Source organism: Eretmochelys imbricata, chromosome 5, assembly GCF_965152235.1.
Source record: "Eretmochelys imbricata isolate rEreImb1 chromosome 5, rEreImb1.hap1, whole genome shotgun sequence".
Lineage (NCBI taxonomy): Eukaryota > Metazoa > Chordata > Testudines > Cheloniidae > Eretmochelys > Eretmochelys imbricata.
In genome coordinates, this window is record NC_135576.1 from 129,972,219 (window position 1) to 129,991,771 (window position 19,553).

Below are 19,553 nucleotides of genomic sequence, written 5' to 3' on the forward strand. Positions count from 1 at the left end.
AAAGCTTTACAAAGTGATCTACGAGTCCAGATTCCAGCTTTTTATTTTCACTCATTTTTGCCTACTTTAACAACTCGTAACTTCCCTGAATTGTTTTCTTCATCAAGGTTTTGAATTGCAGCTATGTGTATTTGAGCAGAAATCACTTGTTTCATTAGCAATCAGATAAACACCACTATTAAAAGCCTTCTCTCAGAGCCTACATTCCACACTTTTTTCAGCCCCAAACATTTTTCCAATAAGTGTTTGAGGCTGCTGCTACGTGCACACAGGAGACCTGCAGCCAGCAAAAACAGGAAGTCACATAGGCTGTTATTTACAGCAGACCGTGTGAACAGTATGTGCATTCCAGTGAAAGTCCCTTTGAAGGAACTTTCCCAGTTTGTTTTACTCAGGTTTTCTTTTTTTAATGAAGAGATGCTTGGGAAACTAGTCCATACGTATGGTTTTACTTCAAGGTCCAGTAGTGGGCAGCCTCCACCTCTTCTTCACATACTGCATTGACTGCAGCATGCAAGTACCTCGGCTGTTGAGGAGATTCCAGTGGGGCAAGAATCACCTCTAGCAGGATGAGCTACGGTTTGAATGTTAGGTTTTACTAAAAGGCTTGCCATAGACATCAGTGCTGCATGGTAAAGTTACAGCTGCTGGGGGCCTGGCAAAGATAGTCATCTATTGTGTTAGCTGCCGTAAGGAAGGAATCAAAGCAGGGAGTGAAGAGAAGCTTCCAGTGGGAATAAAAATGCTTCAGCAGCATGGCAGGCTGCCTCTCTTGCCTGTTGCCATCAGAAAACTCATTACTCATTGTGGTATTTGAGGAAGTGAAAGCAGTTGGGGGCACAGTTCCTACTCTACCTCTGTACTGGAGGTCGGATTTCATAAGGCAGCACACACACAGAATAGCAGTCACTGCGTTCTGGATCCAAAAATCTCAGTACTCATTTGGGCCTGAAGTCAGCAAGGTACTTACTTACATGTTTAAAGTTAGGCATGTGCTTTAGTACTTTGCTGAGTTGGGGGCCTGAAGAGCAGGAACCTACAGAAACATTCTTGTAAAAGGAAGAACAAGCTGATGTACTGTACCCCACATCACCATGCATGGTATCAGTAGGTGAACATTAACAATTCTTTAGAACTGACTATGCTTTTGTATTAGCCATTTTTTAACCTAAATAATTCCCAGTTTATTTTAAGTACTTAAGGGTAATAGCAAAAAAACTTGAGTATTAGTTTGCACATTTTTGTTTTATATTTTCCGATGCTTTTTTCCCTGCATCTGAAACCACAAAAACATCCCTTATAAAACTATTAAAATGACAAACAATTTGGCAAAGGGGGGGGGGGACTGAATAGAAGTACTCCAAAGCTAAACCACACTGTTTGCTACAAGAAGAAAGGGAGTACTTGTGGCACCTTAGAGACTAACCAATTTATTTGAGCATAAGCTTTCGTGAGCTACAGCTCACTTCATCGGATGCATACTGTGGAAACTGCAGAAGACATTATATACACAGAGACCATGAAACAATACCTCCTCCCACCCCACTCTCCTGCTGGTAATTGATCACTTTAGATAAGCTATTACCACCCAGCAGGAGAGTGGGGTGGGAGGAGGTATTGTTTCATGGTCTCTGTGTATATAATGTCTTCTGCAGTTTCCACAGTATGCATCCGATGAAGTGAGCTGTAGCTCACGAAAGCTTATGATCAAATAAACTGGTTAGTCTCTAAGGTGCCACAAGTACTCCTTTTCTTTTTGCAAATACAGACTAACACGGCTGTTACTCTGAAACTGTTTGCTACATTTCCACAGGGAATGCATACTGAATGTACACAATTAAGCTGAGACCTTAAAAAGCCTGAGTTTAACAAAAATGCTCTCAGATACTTAAATACAGGAACACTACCAAACACTAATGAAAGCAGATTCAGAATGGTTGATGCCAGAGTATCAAACTGTTTCTAAATTCTATTTCTCATTCTGAAATGCCATGTTCAAAAGAGCAGCGCTAAGGAGAAAATGAAACAGGTATTTTTAAAACCCATCTTGAATTAGAACTGCTAGTCAGAGCTAAAATTCACACTGCATAAATGTGGACACAGAAAATCACTCTCCTACTTTCTAATAGATTTGAGCCAAGGGGGGTGGGTGTGTGTGTGTGTGTGTGTATGTATTTCACTTGTAGTGACTAAATCAAGGTCAGCACCGCAGCTTCTCATTAAAAAACTAAGATGATAATGAACATAAATGGTGTGATTTCCAAGTCTTATTAGACATAAAACAAATTCAAAGCTGTTGTACTAAGTGCATCATTCTAAAGGGGCCCCCCAACTCTAATCCTGATTCTGCACTGATTTCGGAAGTCACAGTCGGGTGCAATGAAAGTTGTGAGTGCTCAGCACCCTTGAAAAATCAAGCCATTTATTTGGTGCCTGGTGTTAGGCATATGAGTTTGAAAGTTTTGGTCGTAACTTGTCTCAGATTACCCATTTGTAAAAAGGGGATAATACCGAGCCCCATGCTCCCCTCTGTTTTAGGCCATATGGGAGCAGAGTACCCTACACCTCCACCACAAGAGGAAATAGGGACAACATGGTATAGTCCCACCTTCCACAAAGCTCTCACATCCCTCTGCACCTGGCTCCCTGCTTTAGACACTGTGGCTTATCAGAGGCACTGCTAGAAACAGCCACTCTCAGCAGAATGCTGCCTTCCTGATACCATTCTGAGCAGAAACATAGCGTAACATGGGTTTGATGGAACTTCCAATGCAGTACTAAACCTGCTTCCTCTGGGGAATATATCTCCCAATAGCTACAGCTTCAGAGTCAGATATTTTAACATGTTTCCCTCCTCCCATGAGGTTTTCCAAAAGAAGAAAGGGGGTGCATTTCATGGGGCTGACTATACACTTTCTCTAACTCACTGGAATGATGTTGGATTAGTGTTTATATAATGCTTTGACAATATAACATGCAGAGGATTATTAGTTTGAGGTTAGAAAGCTATCCCACCCTGCAAAACGCAGAGAATAAAAGATAGGTGGGATTTTCAAAAGTGCCTCTGTTCCCACTGAAGTCTATGGAAGTGGGAGCAAAGTGAGGCAGATGCTAAATGCTTTTGAAAATCTTGCCCCCCATAGTCTTCACTCCCAGCTGAGATACTCTTTGCCCACCCAACTCCCAGGCAACCATTCCAAAATTCTGTTATACATTTTATACTTGTTTAACCTGCATCCTCCCCCTCTTAAAAGCATGGCGATTTTTAAAACCAAATGCAGATTCTAATTGTGAGATATGTTTGTAAAACATTTTTTCAGTTTATTAAAACTAGACATTGAAGGGTTAGATTTTAATTGGTAAATGTCAGTAAATGACAATTTCATATAAACGAATGGAAAAATATTTTCATCAATAATCAAAATTACTGCTTGAGAATTTATTAGTGATTTAAGGACATTTACTTTGTATATTTTGACATGTAATGTCAACAATTTGTGTTTTAACAGTCATAGTGCAATTCAAAACATTAAAGCTTTATCTACTGTCATTAAACAATTATCTGACCCTCCCCCCCATAAGTTTGCACAGGACTGAACATTTAAATTATCAACCAAAAAAACCTTAAAAATAAACAAACATTGATATTTTCCATCAATATTACAAAAAAAAAAAAAGTCTAATTCTGCCAAGCCTAATTAAAAGTGTTAAAAGCTGCAATGACAATGAATAAACTGTGGTCTATTGAGTATTTTATAGCTTCTTTATTATTTTTAGAATGGTTTTACACACAATTAGAGAGCATTTGTTTTTAAACTGAACTTCTGTGTTAGTCTGAAGAGCCTATTTGGCACTGCCCCTTTAAAATTAAGGTCAATGTTTTTACGCAGGTACTTCTACGATTTCAAAATAGTCATTAGGTAGAATCACATAGCCTTTTCCTGCCACTATGTCTTTTTCCTTCTGAAACTGAACGATCTCTCGCAATTTTTCAATCTGTCTTTCCTGACGTCTGCATCGCTGCTGCGCTGTCTTGAGCTTCTTTCGCAGTTTTTCAACTTGTTCCTCCAGCTGCTGAATTCTCTTTCTTTGATGTACTGTATCCTCTACGGTATAGTTGTGATCACAGAAAACGGCAAGATTATTAGGGGTCTGGAGAGGAGGCATTAATAATCCAATACTTGGATCTACCAATCTTGCATCTATTTGAGGCAAAGGAAAGGAAGGTTGCGGTGGGGTAGGTGGTAACAGAGGAGGGGGTGGTGGAGGGGGTGGTGGTGCTGCAGACAGATCTTCGGGTTGCTCTGTAAATTCTTCAGTCTAAAACAGCAAGACAGAAAGTACATTTTAATCTGTTTTGTGAACGGCATATCTAATTGCCACATTATAATCTGTATGCAACAGTTTCAGCACCGAGCTGACAATGCACTAAGCATGGCTGAAATTAGTAAATAAAGGTGTTAAGCACCCCACTTTTTAGCATTAATTCTGTTCATGAAGTTTGATGGCCTACATTTTCAAAAGTGACTAGTGATTTGAGGAACCTCAGTTTTCAATGCTCAGTTTGACCCACCCTAAAGGCTTAAAAGTCTCAAGTTGGACACCTAGAAATTGAGGCAACCAAAATCTCTAGTCACTTCTGAAGACTTTGTCAAAACACTTATAAAATTATAAACTGTCCAGTCTTTAACTCTACCACATGGTTGAAGAGTTATCAGCTGGAAGAACTCATTCAGTCACTTTAACCTAAATACACTTGGTGTACTTATCTAGCACAGATGGAATGTGCCCAAGTCCCCGCAAAATAGGAAATGAACAGAGGGAAGACTTAAATCCTTTCTGCCCCAAAGATATAGAGAGCATTCAGAATTGCATCTGTTTGGACTCTTACATGAAACACTGCTCTTGAAACACAACAGTAAGCATATCCAATATCTAGCAAAAACAGCTAAGAACTTCTCAGTGAAAGGTGCATTGAGCTGGAAGTCAATTTTGTAACTGTCTGCTTTGATGGTCTCAATGCATTTAATGGCATTAACAGTGTCAGAGACAGAGATGCCATATACTTCACCCCAGTACTTGCAGATTACATAAACTGTTGCCAAATCCTCAGAGCACAAGGTTCTAGGGGTATGTTTATACTATGTAAGTATTGTAGGCGCTTCCTACATCGACAGAAAAGGTTTTGCCATCGATGTAGATAATCCACCTCTCCGAGAAGTAATAGCCACAAAGAATCCTTCTGTCAACCTAGCTCTGTCTACAGTGAGAATCCAATTTACCTAACAAGGTGCAAAATTTTTCACAGCCCTGAGTGATTGAGTTAGATCTAATATATAGGTGTAAACCATGGAAATACAGCACTATCCAAGACATCCTAGCCAAGCAATTTAGGGTCTGTTTTTAATCTACTCCCTAGACATTGCTTCTGCATAGACTATGATATTAAGCAGAGTGTAACTGGAAAGTCAGTTTTGCTTCTGGTGTTGATTTAAAGTTTCTTGTAGGTGCCCATGTATAATCAATCAGTATACATTAGCACAACTTCAATCTGACAATCCCAGTTGTATGCCTCAGATAAAATGAACCTATGTTTTTGTCAAAATGTATCTTTTAGCCTCACACATGAAGATGTCAAGCATTTTGATCAGGTCAAACTTGTACTAGTCAACTGTAATTCTCAGAGCCCCCTTTGTGGGGAAGATTGCAAGGGAAAGAGGAAGGGGAAAGCATGTCTCTCAGTAAGCAATTCACCCTCCTTAGGAGCACTTGGGACAATCTTACAATTGCCAGACAACTAGACTTGTAGAAATTGGTATCCTCCAATTCGAGTCTCCACTTTTTGGGTGATGGCACATGGCATCTTTTATAAAAGGTCTCCCTCTCAGTATACGTGGCATGCTCCCTTGGTATTCCATCACGGACCTATTATGGGCGAATTCAAAGCATTTCTTATACCCAATGAAGTTTTTGTTCCAAAGATCCTAACAGGAAAAACGGCAACAAGTATTAAAATAAACAGTATTACACAGCCTTTTACATCAAGATCATCAATCTGAACCCTGCTCTGAGAGTAATGGTTACCACTATCTATGGTCATTTTAAAACCTCTGGAAATGAGCTGGTAATATCACAACAGCTCCGAGTGAACAGCTGCGTACATCGCCAAATCCACCTCCACAACTGACACTAACAGGCATCCTTACTAACAGTACAAAAAGAGGGGCCAAAGAATGATGAGCACAGAGAGAATTACACTCTGCTCCCTAGAAGTGGTCCATCCACATGGGTTGAGGCACAGTGGTCAGATGCAGGAACTTGAACTGTCACTGATCCTGATATATTTGTCCTGTGGCAGCTTTTGAAAACTAAAAAGTATTGGTGTGCCACCCCACCTCCTGGACAGCAACTTGGTTAGAATATTCTCCATCTCACCCCTTCTCTTGTGTCTAACTTGGTTCCCACCACACATCTTTTCTATCAGGGAAACACAATCAGAGAAGAAAGTATAAAGGAAGTGTATTTACCTGAAAATGGCTCATTTTTTCTTGCACACGCTGTGTCTATCTTTCTTTCTTACTAGCTGCCTTCCATTTTCCACTTACATTCCCTCTTTACTTCCAGGCTATTTTCTTTATTTTCCTACTCTCCTGTGTGCCTCTCTCCCCATCTTTTTCCCATCTGTCATCCCCCCATATCTCTTTGAGCTTTTTCTGCTGTTCTTCTGCTATCCTCACCATCCTCTCTGTTCCCTTCTCAAAGGGGCAAGCGAAAGGAGACTTATTGGTGCATTTATTATCTCCCTTATAGAAGCTAGGAATCCTCCAAATCACTCCTGTTCCGTGCACTCAGTGTGCCGAAGGGGAAGAATTGAATAACCCACTCTAGTCCCAAGGGTAGAGCCTGGGTGTGTCACTCGGTGGTGCAATGAAAAAAAAAAAAAACCACACTTGCTCTGTCAGGAGGAGCTACATTTGATGTTTGGAGGCAGTAACACTGCGTATGTAACAGACAAGGTGTGTGAGGGGAATGCAGAGGTAATATGTATACTTCTATTACATTCCACTTTTTCTTGCACTTCATTTCGCTAAAGCATAGGCCAGGTGCGTAACACTCTTTTCTGAAAAGATAGAAGAGTTCAACCTCACAGCTATGGGATCAAAAACCCTGAATATAGGAATTAATAAACAGTAGAGCGATCAATAATTGCACTGTTAAAGAATAATAGAATACCATTTATTTAAATATTTTTGGCTGTTTTCTACATTTTCAAATATATTGATTTCAATTGCAGCACACAATATAAAATGTACAGTGCTCACTTTATATTTATTTTTATTACAAATATTTGCACTGTAAAAACAAAAGAAATAGTATTTTTCAACTTGTCTAATACAAGTACTGTAGTCCAATCTCTTTATCATGAAAGTTGAACTTACAAATGTAGAATTATGTCCAAAAAATTAGTGTTCAAATGTAAAACTTCAGAGCCTACAAGTCAGAGCGTTGCTCTTTTAAGACGTCTGAAAGAACGCTCCACACCTCATCCCTCTCAGATTTTGGAAGGCACTTCAGATTCTTAAACCTTGGGTTGAGTGCTGTAGCTATCTCTAGAAATCTCACATTGGTAGCTTCTTTGTGTTCTGTGAGATCTGCAGTGAAAGTGTTCTAAAAACCGAATGTGCTGGGTCATCATCCAAGACTACTATAACATGAAATATATGGCAGAATGTGGGTAAAACAGAGCAGGAGACATACAATTCTCCCTCACCGAGTTCAGTCACAAATTTAGTTAATGCACTATCTTTTTTAAACGAGAGCCATCAGCATGGAAGCACATCCTCTGGCACGGTGGCCGAAGCATAGGAACGTTTACTATATCTGACACATAAATACCTTGCAATGCTGGCTACAGAAGTTCTCACAAAAGTTCTTACTTTCTGGTGACATTGCAAATAAGAAGTGGGCAGCACTACCTCCCGTAAACGTAAACAAACTTGTTTGTCTTTGCTGAACAAGAAGTAGGACTGAGTGGACTTGTAAGGTATAAAGTTTTACATTGTTTTGTTTTTGAGTGCAGTTATGCAACCAAAAAAAACAAAAAAACCTACATTTGTAAGTTGCACTTTCACGATAAAGAGATTGAACTACAGTACTTGTATGAGGTGAATTGAAAAATACCATTTCTTTTATCATTTTTACAGTATAAATATTTGTAATAAAAATAATATAAAGTGAGCACTGTACACTTTGTATTCTGTGTTGAAAGTGAAATCAATATATTTGAAAAAGTAGACAAACAGCCAAAAAAATTAATACATTTCAATTGGTATTCTGTTGTTGAACAATGTGATTAAAACTACAATTAACTGAGATTAATTTTTTTGAGTTAATCACGTGAGTTAACTGTGATTAATCGACAGCCCTAATAAACAGCAAAGAGAGAAAGCGCTCTACAATTCCTTAGTGAACAATTAATACACATACAGACATTTGCAAAAAGCATTAGGAATACTTTTGAATAACTTATTAAGTAAACTATTAGGCAGTAAACCTTTTGGTGATCCTTATACAGACTTCCTCACCTAAAAACAGTGTGCATTACTTTGCACTTATCAGTGTTGAATTTCATCTGCTAGTTTGTTGTTCAGTTTTGTGAGATCCCTTTGTAACTCTGCAGTCAGCTTTGGACTTCGCTATTTTGAATAAATATGTAGCAATTGCAAATGTCTGCATTTCACTGTTCACTCCATTTTCCAGATCATTAATGAATATGTTGAACAGGACACCTCCTTGGCAGAACCTCTCTTCATTGTGAAAATGGAATATTTATCCCTACTCTTTATTTCTTATCTTTTAACCAGTTATTGATCCATAAGAGTCCGGTTATTCCAGGACTATTTTGTTTCCTTAAGAGCCTTTGGTGAGGGACCTCCTCAAAGGTCTGGTCTACACTATGAGTTTATGTTAGATTTAGCAGATTTAATCGAATTAACCCTGAACCCATCCACACAACGAAGCTGTTTTTTTCGACATAAAGGGTTCTTAAAACCGATATCTGTACTCCTCCCCAATGAGGGGATTAGCACTGAAATCGATATCGCCGTTTTGAATTAGGGTTAGTGTGGACGCAATCCAAAGGTATTGGCCTCCAGGAGCTGTCCCACAGTGCACCATTTTGACCACTCTGGACAGCACTCTGAACTCGGATGCACTGGCCAGGTGTACAGGAAAAGCCCCAGGAACTTTTGAATCTCATTTCCTGTTTGGCCAGGCGAACTCATCAGCACAGGTGACCATGCAGTCCCAGAATCGAAAAAGAGCTCCAGCATGGACCGAACAGGAGGTACTGGATCTTATCGCTGTGTGGGGAGAGGAATCTGTGCTATCAGAGCTACATTCCAAAAGACGAAATGCCAGAACTTTTCAAAAAATCTCCGAGGCCACGAGGGATAGAGGCTACAGCAGGGACGCAACACAGTGCTGCATGAAACTTAAGGAGCTCAGACACGCGTACCAGAAAACCAGAGAACCAAATGCATGTTCCGGAACAGAGCCCCAGACATGCCGCTTCTACACTGAGCTGCATGCAATTCTAGGGGGGGCCGCCACCACTACCCCAACCCAGTCCGTGGACTCCGATGATGGGGTACTCTCCGCCATGCTTGAGGATTTTGTGGACAGGGAAGATGAGGAGGAGGACGAGCTTGAGGACAGCACACCGTTCTCCCCAACACCAGGATCTTTTTATTACCTTGACTGAAATACCCTCCCAACCCAACCAAGCCAGAGAAGGGACCTCTGGTGAGTGTACCTTTTTAAATGCAATACATGTTATAAAAGCAAGCGTTTTTTAATGATTAAGTAGCCCTGAGGACTTGGGATGCATTCGTGGCCAGTACAGCTACTAGAAAAGTCTGTTAAGGGAGCGGAAATCCTGTAGGGACCTCTCCATGAAGCTCTCCTGGAGGTACTCTAAAAGCCTTTGCAGAAGGTTTCTGGGGAGAGCAGCCTTATTCCTTCCACCTGATAGGACACTTTACCACGCCATGCTAGTAGCAAATAATCTGGTATCATTGCATGACAAAGCCTGGCAGCGTATGGTCCCGGTGTTTGCTGGCATTCAAGCAACATCCGTTCTTTATCTCTCCGTGTTATCCTCAGAAGAGTGATATCATTCATGGTAACTAGTTGAAATAGGGGAATTTAATAAAGGAGACATTCAGAGGTGGCCATTCCTACTGGGCTGTTTAACTGTGGCTGAAAAGAAATCCTCCCCGCAGTTAGACACACCGGGGGGGGGGGGGAAGAGGGGGAGACACTGGCACTGAGCTGTTCGTGTTTGGCTAGCAGGGATCTTCCCTGATTCCAGCCACTCCGCTGGGAGGGGGGGGTAAAGCAATCATCCCAGAGAATTGAATGGGGGGAGGGGGTGGTTAGTTTGGTTTCTGCTGCTGCATGTTAACAGGAAAACGGCAGCACTAAATGGCCAACTCAACGTGCTTTGCTTGGTACGGGAGAGGAGGGCGCTGCTATTATGAAGGTTGCAGAAGCCGAAAGGCTATGGCTTACCATGGCTGCCTGCAAGCCGAATTCTGTTGCCCAGCACTGTGTGTGTGATCTCTAACACCAAAGCCACAGACACTCACTATAAGATGCAAAATGCGACCTTGTACCAAAATCACATGTGCTATGTAATGCGAATAGTGTTATTCACCGTGAAAGAGTATAGCCATTGTTCTGTAAAATGTATCTTTTTAAATACTTCACTCCCTTTTTTTTTCCCTCCAGCAGCTGCAAATCTTTCAAGCCTCCCTCCTCTGTCCCAAAGGCTATCTCAGATAAGGCAGCGAAAAAAACTGCACGCGCAATGAAATGTTCTGTGAGCTCATGCAGTCGTCCGGCACTGACAGAGCTCAGCAGAATGTGGACGCACACAAAAGCAGAGTACAAGAAAGTGGCAGATGAACATAAGGAGAGGTGGCGGCAGGAAGATCAGAGGAGGCATGATGCAACGCTGGGGCTACTGCAGGATCAAAGTGCTCTGGCGTCTGGTGGAGGTTCATGAACAGCAGTAGGATCACAGACTGCCGCTGCAGCCCCTGTTTAACCGCCCTCCCTCCTCCCCAAGTTCCATAGCCTCCTCACCCAGGCGCCCAAGAACACCTGGGGGGGGGGGGCGGAGGGGGAGAGGCTCCGGGCTCCCAACCACTCCACCCCAGTGGACAGCCCAAGCAACAGAAGGCTGGCATTCAACAAGTTTTGAAGTGGCCTTTTCCTTCCCTCCTCCCACACCCCACCCGGGCTACCTTGTGAGTTATCTCCCTATTTTTATAATCAATTAATAAAGAATACATGTTTTTTAAACGATAGTGACTTTATTTCCTTTGCCAGCAAGCTGTGATCAAAGGGGGGAGGGCGGGTGGCTTACAGGGAATTTAGAGGCAACCAAGGGGACAGGTTTTCATCAAGGAGAAACAAACAGAAGGGGCACACAGTACGCTGGCCAGTCATGAAACTGGATCAGCCTATAGTTGAACAGCTCCTTACTACTGTCCAGGGTGCCTGTGTACGGCTTCATGAGCCAGGGCATTAAGGGGTAGGCTGAGTCCCCAAGGATAACTATAGGCATTTCAACATCCCCAACAGTTATTTTCTGGTCTGGGAAGTAAATCCCTTTCTGCAGCCATTTAAACAGACCAGAGTTCCTGAAGACGCAAGTGTCATGAACCTTTCCCGGTCATCCCAAGTTGATGTTGGTGAAACATCCCTTGTGATCCACCAGTGCTTGAAGCACCACTGAAAAGTACCCCTTTTGGTTTATGTACTAGCTGCCCTGGTGGTCCAGTCCCAAGATAGGGATATGCATTCTGTCTATAGCCCCACCACAGTTAGGGAATCCCATTGCAGCAAGGCCATCTAGTGTGACCTGCACATTTCCCAGAGTCACTACCTTTGATAGCAGCAGCTCAACGATTGCGTTGGCTACTTGCATCACAGCAACCCCCACAGTAGATTTGCCCACTCCAAATTGATTACCAACTGACCGGTAGCTGTCTGGCATTGCAAGCTTCCACAGGGCTATTGCCACTCGCTTGTGAAGTGTGAGGGCTGCTCTCATCTTGGTATTCTTGCGCTTCAGGGCAGGGGAAAGCAAGTCACAAAGTTCCATGAAAGTGCCCTTACGCGTGCGAAAGTTTCAGAGCCACTGGGAATCATCCCAAACCTGCAACACTATGTGGTCCCACCACTCTGTGCTTGTTTCCCGGGCCCAGAATCAGCGTTCCACAGCATGAGCCTGCCCCAGTAACACCATGATCTCCAAATTGCCGGCGACCGTGGTTTTAGAGAAATCTGTGTTCATGTCCTCATCACCGTGCTGCCGTCCCCTCCTCACCTGTTTTTTCAGGTGCTGGTTCTGCATAAACTGCACAATAATGCACGAGGTGTTTACAATGGTCATAACTGCTGCGGTGAGCTGAACGGGCTACATGCTTGCCGTACTATAGCGTCTGCTCGGGCAATCCAGAGAAAAGGGCACAAAATGATTGTCTGCTGTTGCTTTCACGGAAGAAGGGAGGGTTCACTGATGACATTTACCCATAACCACCCGCGACAAATTTTTGGCCCCCTCAGGCACTGGGAGCTCAGCCCAGAATTCCACTGGGCAGTGGGGACTGTGGGATAGCTACCCACAGTGCACCACTCGGAATGTCGACGCTTGCCACAGTACTGTGGACACACACTGCCGAATTAACGTGCTTAGTGTGGACGCATGCACTCGACTTTATATAATCTGTTCCCAAAAATCGACTTCTGTAAAATCAGAGTACTTTCGTAGTGTAGACATGGCCAAACACTTTCTGAAAATCCAGGTACTCTATATCACCTGGATCACCCTTATACAGATGCTTCTTGACACCCTCAAACAATTCTTATAGATTGGTGAAGCATAACTTCCCTTTACAAAAGCCACATTGACTGTTCCCCAACAAAACATGTTTATCTGTGCCCCTGATAATTCTGTTCTTTACTATAGTTTCTACCAATCTGCCTGTTACTGAAATCAGGCTCAGCAGCCTATAATTGCCAGGATTGTCTCTGGAGTGTGTTTTAATAATTGGTGTTACATTAGCTATCCTCCAGTCATCTGATACAGAGGCTTGTTTCAGCAATCAGTTACATACTATAGTTAGTATAGTTACAGACTAACACGGCTGCTACTCTGAAAACTATAGTTAGTAGTTCTGCAATTTTGTCTTTGAATTCCTTCAGAACTTTAGGGTGAATGCCATCTGGGCCTGGTGATGTATTACTGTTTAATTTATCAATTTATTCTCAAATCCTATTGATGCATCCATATGGGACAGTACTTCAGATCTGTCACCCAAAAAGGATACCTATCGGGAGTTATCTCCCCCACACCTTTGTTTCTTTACATACATTTCAGTGTAAGTCTGCAACAGAACAAACACTCTTGTACACTTTAACACGAATACACACTGCCTTCTCATCTTCTCAGTTTCTAATATGGCTTCAAAATATGCCTGGGTCTCCAGAGCATGAGAAGGGCAGCCTCTCTCAGTTCCCTCCAAAACACATGAGAATCTCCTAAGCAAAAACAGCAGTTCAAAGATTCTTGCAGTCAGCAACTAATTCCAGTCCCTGAGCTAATAGTGGACTGCTTAATTGGTATCTATGTAGTGTTGTTGTAGCCTCATTGGTCCCAGGATATTAGAGAGACAAGGTGGGTGAGGTAATATCTTTTATTGGACCAACTTTCAGTTGATGAAAGAGACTAGCTTTTGAGCTTACACAGAGCTCTTCTTCAGGACTGGGAAATGTACTCAGTCCGCGTCACAGCTAAATACAAGGTGGAACAGATTGTTTAGCATAAGTAGTTAACACACATTTTCAAGGGACCATTAAGGATGAGGACCAAGGTGTCAGATATAAAGTGATCACTTTGTGAAAAGTGTTACAGGTGATAGGGTGTTTTTGCCATTTATCAATTTTCTTTGTGAGTTCATTCAAGTGTGTAGCGATTGTCCCAATAACAACTATGTGGGTGAAATGAGACATTAGTGCACTGGAGACATATTAACGGGCTACTTCACTTTCAATGGTCTCCTGAAATATAGATTAACTACTTATGCTAAACTACCTGTTCCACCTTGAAAGCTTGTCTCTCTCACCAACTGAAGTTGGTCCAATAAAAGATATTATCTCACCTGTTAGGGGGCTTATTCCTTCACCCTCTTACTTCCCTGGTCCCTCTCGCATGAACAGAGAGCAACAATACCCAAAGTCCAAAGGAGCAAACAATTCGATGTTTATTGGGGTGAACTTCCAGCAAGCATGATTCCAGTTTCCTTCCTTAGTATCCTCCTTCCCAGCTCTGACACCACAGAGCCTTACACCTGTGTCCCTGTTCCCATTTCCCCCTTTAGCAAAACATGATTCCAATTTCCCCACCCCCATTCCCTGTTCCCATTTCCTACACCCACCCACTCACTTCCTGATTGACTGCAGACTATACAGTAAAACTTGAGTTCTGCTTAGCTATACCTTAACCAATCATTTTCCTGAAATTTAACTAACCAATCCTAACATGATTATGTAACCAATTATATCCCACCACCTTAATTAGTTTGCACCCAGCAAAATTAATTATACAGCAGACAGGAACAATCACAGAACCAGACAGAGATTATACAGACAAACAACAGCAAAGTGGGAATTATAATGACAAAACAATACAGAAGTGAGGATTTCACATCCCAGCTATTGATAAGTGAGTTCTGGCCAGACAGGATGCTATCAAACTAAGTTTCCTTTTACATCTTCTAGGCACTTCCCTTTCTCTGGAGGTGATAGGCACTATCAGGACAGGACTGTATTCCTAACAGCCCAATAGCACCTTCTTTCAATGTGACTAGTTTGGAATGTGAGGATGTGACCGGTCGCTTCCCAGCTTATGGCTGCCTCTGTTGCTTAGCCAGAGGCCTTAGCCTAAGAACAGGGCCTCAGACTGTCACAGGAAGAGAAGGACCTTACACTGGCAGACAGTGATTTTGATTCTTTCTTTTATACCTCTAACTAACCAAGTGATAAGAATACACCTAAATTCTTAAAGTACAGGCCTTTACCGACAGGCCTGAATATCTATATCCTAACATCACCCACCTTGACTCATTGGTTTCTAGCAAGATAGGGAACCCATACCTTTACCCAAAGTGAGACAAGTACTGGGACACAGCCTTCATTTCAGAAACATCTCTTTGGCCCTGCATCAATCAGCTGATGACTCCAATTCACATATTTATAACCCTCACCCCGAGTGCCAACTGGCTCAGCTCTCAGGTGGTGACTGTGTGGAACCGCAAGACCGCTTGCTCTTAATGGAAACTTTCCATATAGTTTCACAAAAACAGATGAGCATTTCTAGTTATTACCATACCTCTCTTCTAGATGTCTTGGGACCCTTCTAAGTTCTCCTGCTCTCTACACATGTGCAGAAATAGACGATCAGACTTAAATCCATATCTCCTTAACACTGCTTCTCTCCCTTCTTTGCATTTTAAAAGAATATATACTTATACTACAGTATTTCATAAAATCATAGAATATCAGGGTTGGAAGGGACCTCAGGAGGTCATCTAGTCCAACCCCTGCTCAGCCAATCCCCAATTTTTGCTCCGGATCCCTAAATGGCACCCTCAAGGATTGAACTCACAAGCCTGGGTTTAGCAGGCCAATGCTCAAACCACTGAGCTATCCCTCCCCCCCCAGTATAATTTATGTATACATAAATTAAAGTATGTATTATAAGAAAGAGTTTTCATGTTTACCTTTACCTTCTCACTAGGTTCAGTATAACAAAATATTGTGGGCACGGCATTTTCTTTCAGTAGCTTGTTGTTGCACTCTCTTTTAAAGCAATCTGGAGTAAAGTGTTCTGAACAAATGCTGCTATACTTTGTTGGTTTGAAGTTTTTTCTTTTAACAGCAGCTTCCCATTTCTTGCAGAGATCAGGTCTTGTGAGAGGAAACCTGCAAATGAAATAAACCTTCAGCTCCATTTCAAGGCTTTTTAAAAAGACAATAGCACTGTAGATATATATAAGACACTTATGACAAAGTATTGGTGTAGCATCTAGAAACACTAGTCATGGACCAGGACCCCCAGTGCTAGCTGCTGTATAAAAAAGGAACAAAAAGCCCCCTGATACTGCTACATTCAGCACCATTGCTTAGGGCAGGGGTGGGCAAACGTTTTGGCCCGAGGGCTACATCAGGGTTGCGAAATGGTATGGAGGGCCGGGTAGGAAAGGTTGTGCCTCCCCAAAAAGCCTGCCCCCTCCCACTTCCTGCCCCCTGACTACCCCCCTCAAGCCTCCCAACCCATCCAACCCCCCCACCCACTTCCTGTCCCCTGACTGCCCCGACCCCTATCCACACCCCCACCCCCTGACAGGCCCCCCGGGACTCCCAAGCCTATCCAACTACCCCCTGACAGCCCCCAGGACCCCCTGCCCCTTATCCAAACCCCCCACTCCCCGCCCCCTTACCATGCTGCTCAGAGCGGCGGGACTGGCTTATTAGAAAGCCTGGGAGGTGGGCGGGGGCAAGCCATGCTACCCAGCAGGAGCGGTAAGCCAGAGCACTCCCCACACGGCAGCATGGCTGCAGGGGTGGGGGGACAGAAGGGGAAGGGCTGGGGGCTAGTCTCCCCGGCCAGGAGCTCAGGGGCTGGGCAGGACGGGCCCGCAGGCTGTAGGTTGCCCACCTCTGGCTTAAGACCTGATTTTGCAAGCTGATAAATACAGCCATCCCCTTGCTGGGCATAGGGGCACAATAGGGAGGCACAAGGGGTCACCTGCGTGGATCAGCTTGCAGATCTCTTAAAGGACGTGGACAGACCAGAGCCCAGGGGCAGGTTTTTTGCATTATTCAGGGGAACTGAAAAGAACAGGCCAACATCAGGCCACCCAACGAGCAAGTGGCAAGGAGGATTCCAATACAGAGCACGAGGCCTCAAACAAGCATGTTCACAGGACACCTGCAAAGTGCGAAGAAACCTCAGACTCGGTCACAAGTTCTCCTAGGAAGCTAAAACCAAGCGGTGCAGATGCCTGGAGCCAGACCCAGTGACAGACCGGCTGGCGCAGCCCCTCGTTTGCCCAGCGTTTACGTCTCCCTGCAGGCCCCGAGCCTGTGGGTTAGGGCTATGCCACTGAGCTGGCCAGCACACGCCAGGCGACAGGGCTGCCTGCTCCGGGCTCCGACCAGGCACGTGTCCCAGGGTGCCAAGGCAGGGTCGCCTCCTCCCCCAGGAGGGGCGGGGCAGGCTCTCACCAGCGGTTGTACAGCGCAGGGCACAGCGGGGGCCTCACCTCAGAAACCCCTCCCCCCACGCGGGAGGAGCAACTGAGACAGGCCCCACTTGCGCAGGACAAACGCTCGGTGAGTGCGCGCCCCAGTAGCCAGTGCGCACGCGCTCTGGGCCTCTCGCCAATGACCGTTACTCCCCGCGCCCCCAGCGCGCACCCTGGGAATAGCCCCTCCCCCCGCCGAGGCGCGCTCCCGCCCCGCGCAGGCGCGCTCCTGCCCCGTCCTCACTTGTGGAAGGAGATAGGTTTCTCTTTGTCGTATCGGTTCCGGCAGCGGTAGGCGGAGCAGGACTGCACCATTCTCCCCCGCCGGCAGCCGCCTGCTCCGCTCCGGCACCCACGCAAGAGGGGCGCAAGGACCCAGCTAACTCAGTCACTGCCCGGCCCCCATCCCCTTTTCTATTAGCCCCTAGGAGCAGAAAAGGGACACGGCCTCTCCCGACTTCAAGATGGCGCTGCCAGCTTCAGCTCAACTGTCGCGATAACAGCGCATCGCTCTCCTCTATTGGCCGTTCCCCTATGCGTGGGTGGAGTCTTTCTGATCAGCCCACCAATAGGCGCAGAGGCTCCGAGCGCGGCGCGGGCCCCAATCGCCCCGCCCCCTCGCTGTCCTCTGCTCCTGCTCCGCCCCCTTTGCTCCCGTAGCTGGACAGGAGCCTGGCAGTACCTCACTGCACTTGTTCCAGCTTGAGGCCGCCCCCAGGCCGCTTCATTTGCTGAGTTCCACTCTGCTGCCTCGGGCCAGCAATTCTGTCCCCTGTAGCTACTAGGGGCTGCTCTCCTGGGTGAGGTGGGAAACAGCAGGCAGGCCGGGGCTGCGTCCTACTCCTAGCTTCTCCTGCGCCTGCTGTTTTTCGGGACAGAACAGTGAGAGAGGAGCTGCAGCAGCATAGGCCACGGCGGGAGAGGAGACCAGTGTTCCTGGAAGTGTAACTAAGGCTGTGTCTACACTGTAGGCTGGCCAGATAGCAAGCGTGAAAAATCAGGACAGGGGATGGAAGGTAACAGGAACCCATATTTTAAAAAAAGCCTCAAATATCAGGACTGTCCCTGTAAAATCAGGACAACTGGTCACCCTACTCACTGCCATTTTCAGTGCTAAAACTTTAGTCATTAAGGGGTGTGAAAAAACATCCCAACTGAGCGACAAAAGTTTTAGTGCTGAAAAGCACTGTATAGACAGCGGTTTATCGCCAGGAGCCACGCTGGTGTAGTCATACCCTAAGCCATGTGGATGGGGACCGGCCAGCATCCTATAAAGGCCCTGGGGGAAAAGGAGCTTGGTTTGGAGGTGCAGGGACAGAAGCACTGAAATGTGCCAGGAAGCCTGAGTAGATGAAATGTATGAGGAGCAGGGACAGAGGAATTCCTGGGGGAGGGGGGGAAGCGGGGGAACGACTGGTGGATAATAGGGGCACAGGGAGAATTGCTATATTAACGGATCGGTCACTAAGGCCTGAGGTTCATTCATTCAGCAAGCTGAAGATGGCACGCACTGAGTGGCTTAAAAGGAGCTATCATCAGCTTGGTCAGTGCCACATTAATACCCCAACCCAAGGAATTTTAAGTAGAGATTTTAAAAAATTGTTAATGCCCCCCATCCTTTTAACCAATGACACAGTTCTCTTACAGCTCAAAAATACAATGCATAATTTCCTCCTTACAACCCTGAACACATTTAGCATTTTCTACTATTTTGTTGTACCCTGAGTATAGTAGATAAAGAATTAATGAGTCAGTTGTATACAACTGACTGAGGCAAGGTATTCTGCAAAACCCTAGCCCAGAGGTTCTCAAACTGTAGTCCGCGGACCACCAATGATCCACTAGCTCCATTCAGGGGGTCTGCAGATAGTTCCCTCTAAGGCAGTGGTTTTCAAACTTTTTTTCTGGTGTCTCAGTTGAAGAAAATTGGTGATGTCCGTGACCCAACAGAGCTGGGGATGAGGGGTTTGGGAGGGCCTCAGGGTTAGGGCAGAGGTTGGGGTGCAGGGGTGAGGACTACAGGGTGGAGCCAGGAATGAGGGGTTCAGGGTGTGGGAGGGGACTCTGTGCTGGGGCAGGGGGTTGGGAGAGAGTCTGGGCTGAGGGTGCAAGCTCTGGGGTGGGTCCAGGAATGAGGGGTTCAGGGTGTGAAAGGGGGGCTCTGGGCTGGGGCAG

The 19,553-nt window shown here is 44.8% G+C and overlaps 1 protein-coding gene across 3 annotated transcripts; it reads right to left on the reverse strand.

The window, feature by feature from the left end:
• Positions 1-3,424: 3,424 nt before the first annotated feature.
• THAP1 (THAP domain containing 1) lies at positions 3,425-17,855 on the reverse strand. 3 transcript variants are annotated; one of them, XM_077817913.1, is made up of 3 exons: positions 17,623-17,855; positions 15,858-16,053; positions 3,425-4,320 (listed from the first exon to the last, which is right to left on the reverse strand). In XM_077817913.1, the coding sequence occupies exons 1-3, from the start codon at positions 17,691-17,693 to the stop codon at positions 3,883-3,885; spliced, it is 705 nt and encodes a 234-aa protein (XP_077674039.1). In that variant the 5' UTR covers positions 17,694-17,855; the 3' UTR covers positions 3,425-3,882. The 3 variants fall into 3 exon arrangements, with proteins under 3 accessions (XP_077674039.1, XP_077674037.1, XP_077674038.1); XM_077817911.1 differs by having other exon boundaries at positions 15,852-16,053; XM_077817912.1 differs by lacking the exon at positions 17,623-17,855 and adding an exon at positions 16,880-17,052 and having other exon boundaries at positions 15,852-16,053.
• Positions 17,856-19,553: the final 1,698 nt, after the last annotated feature.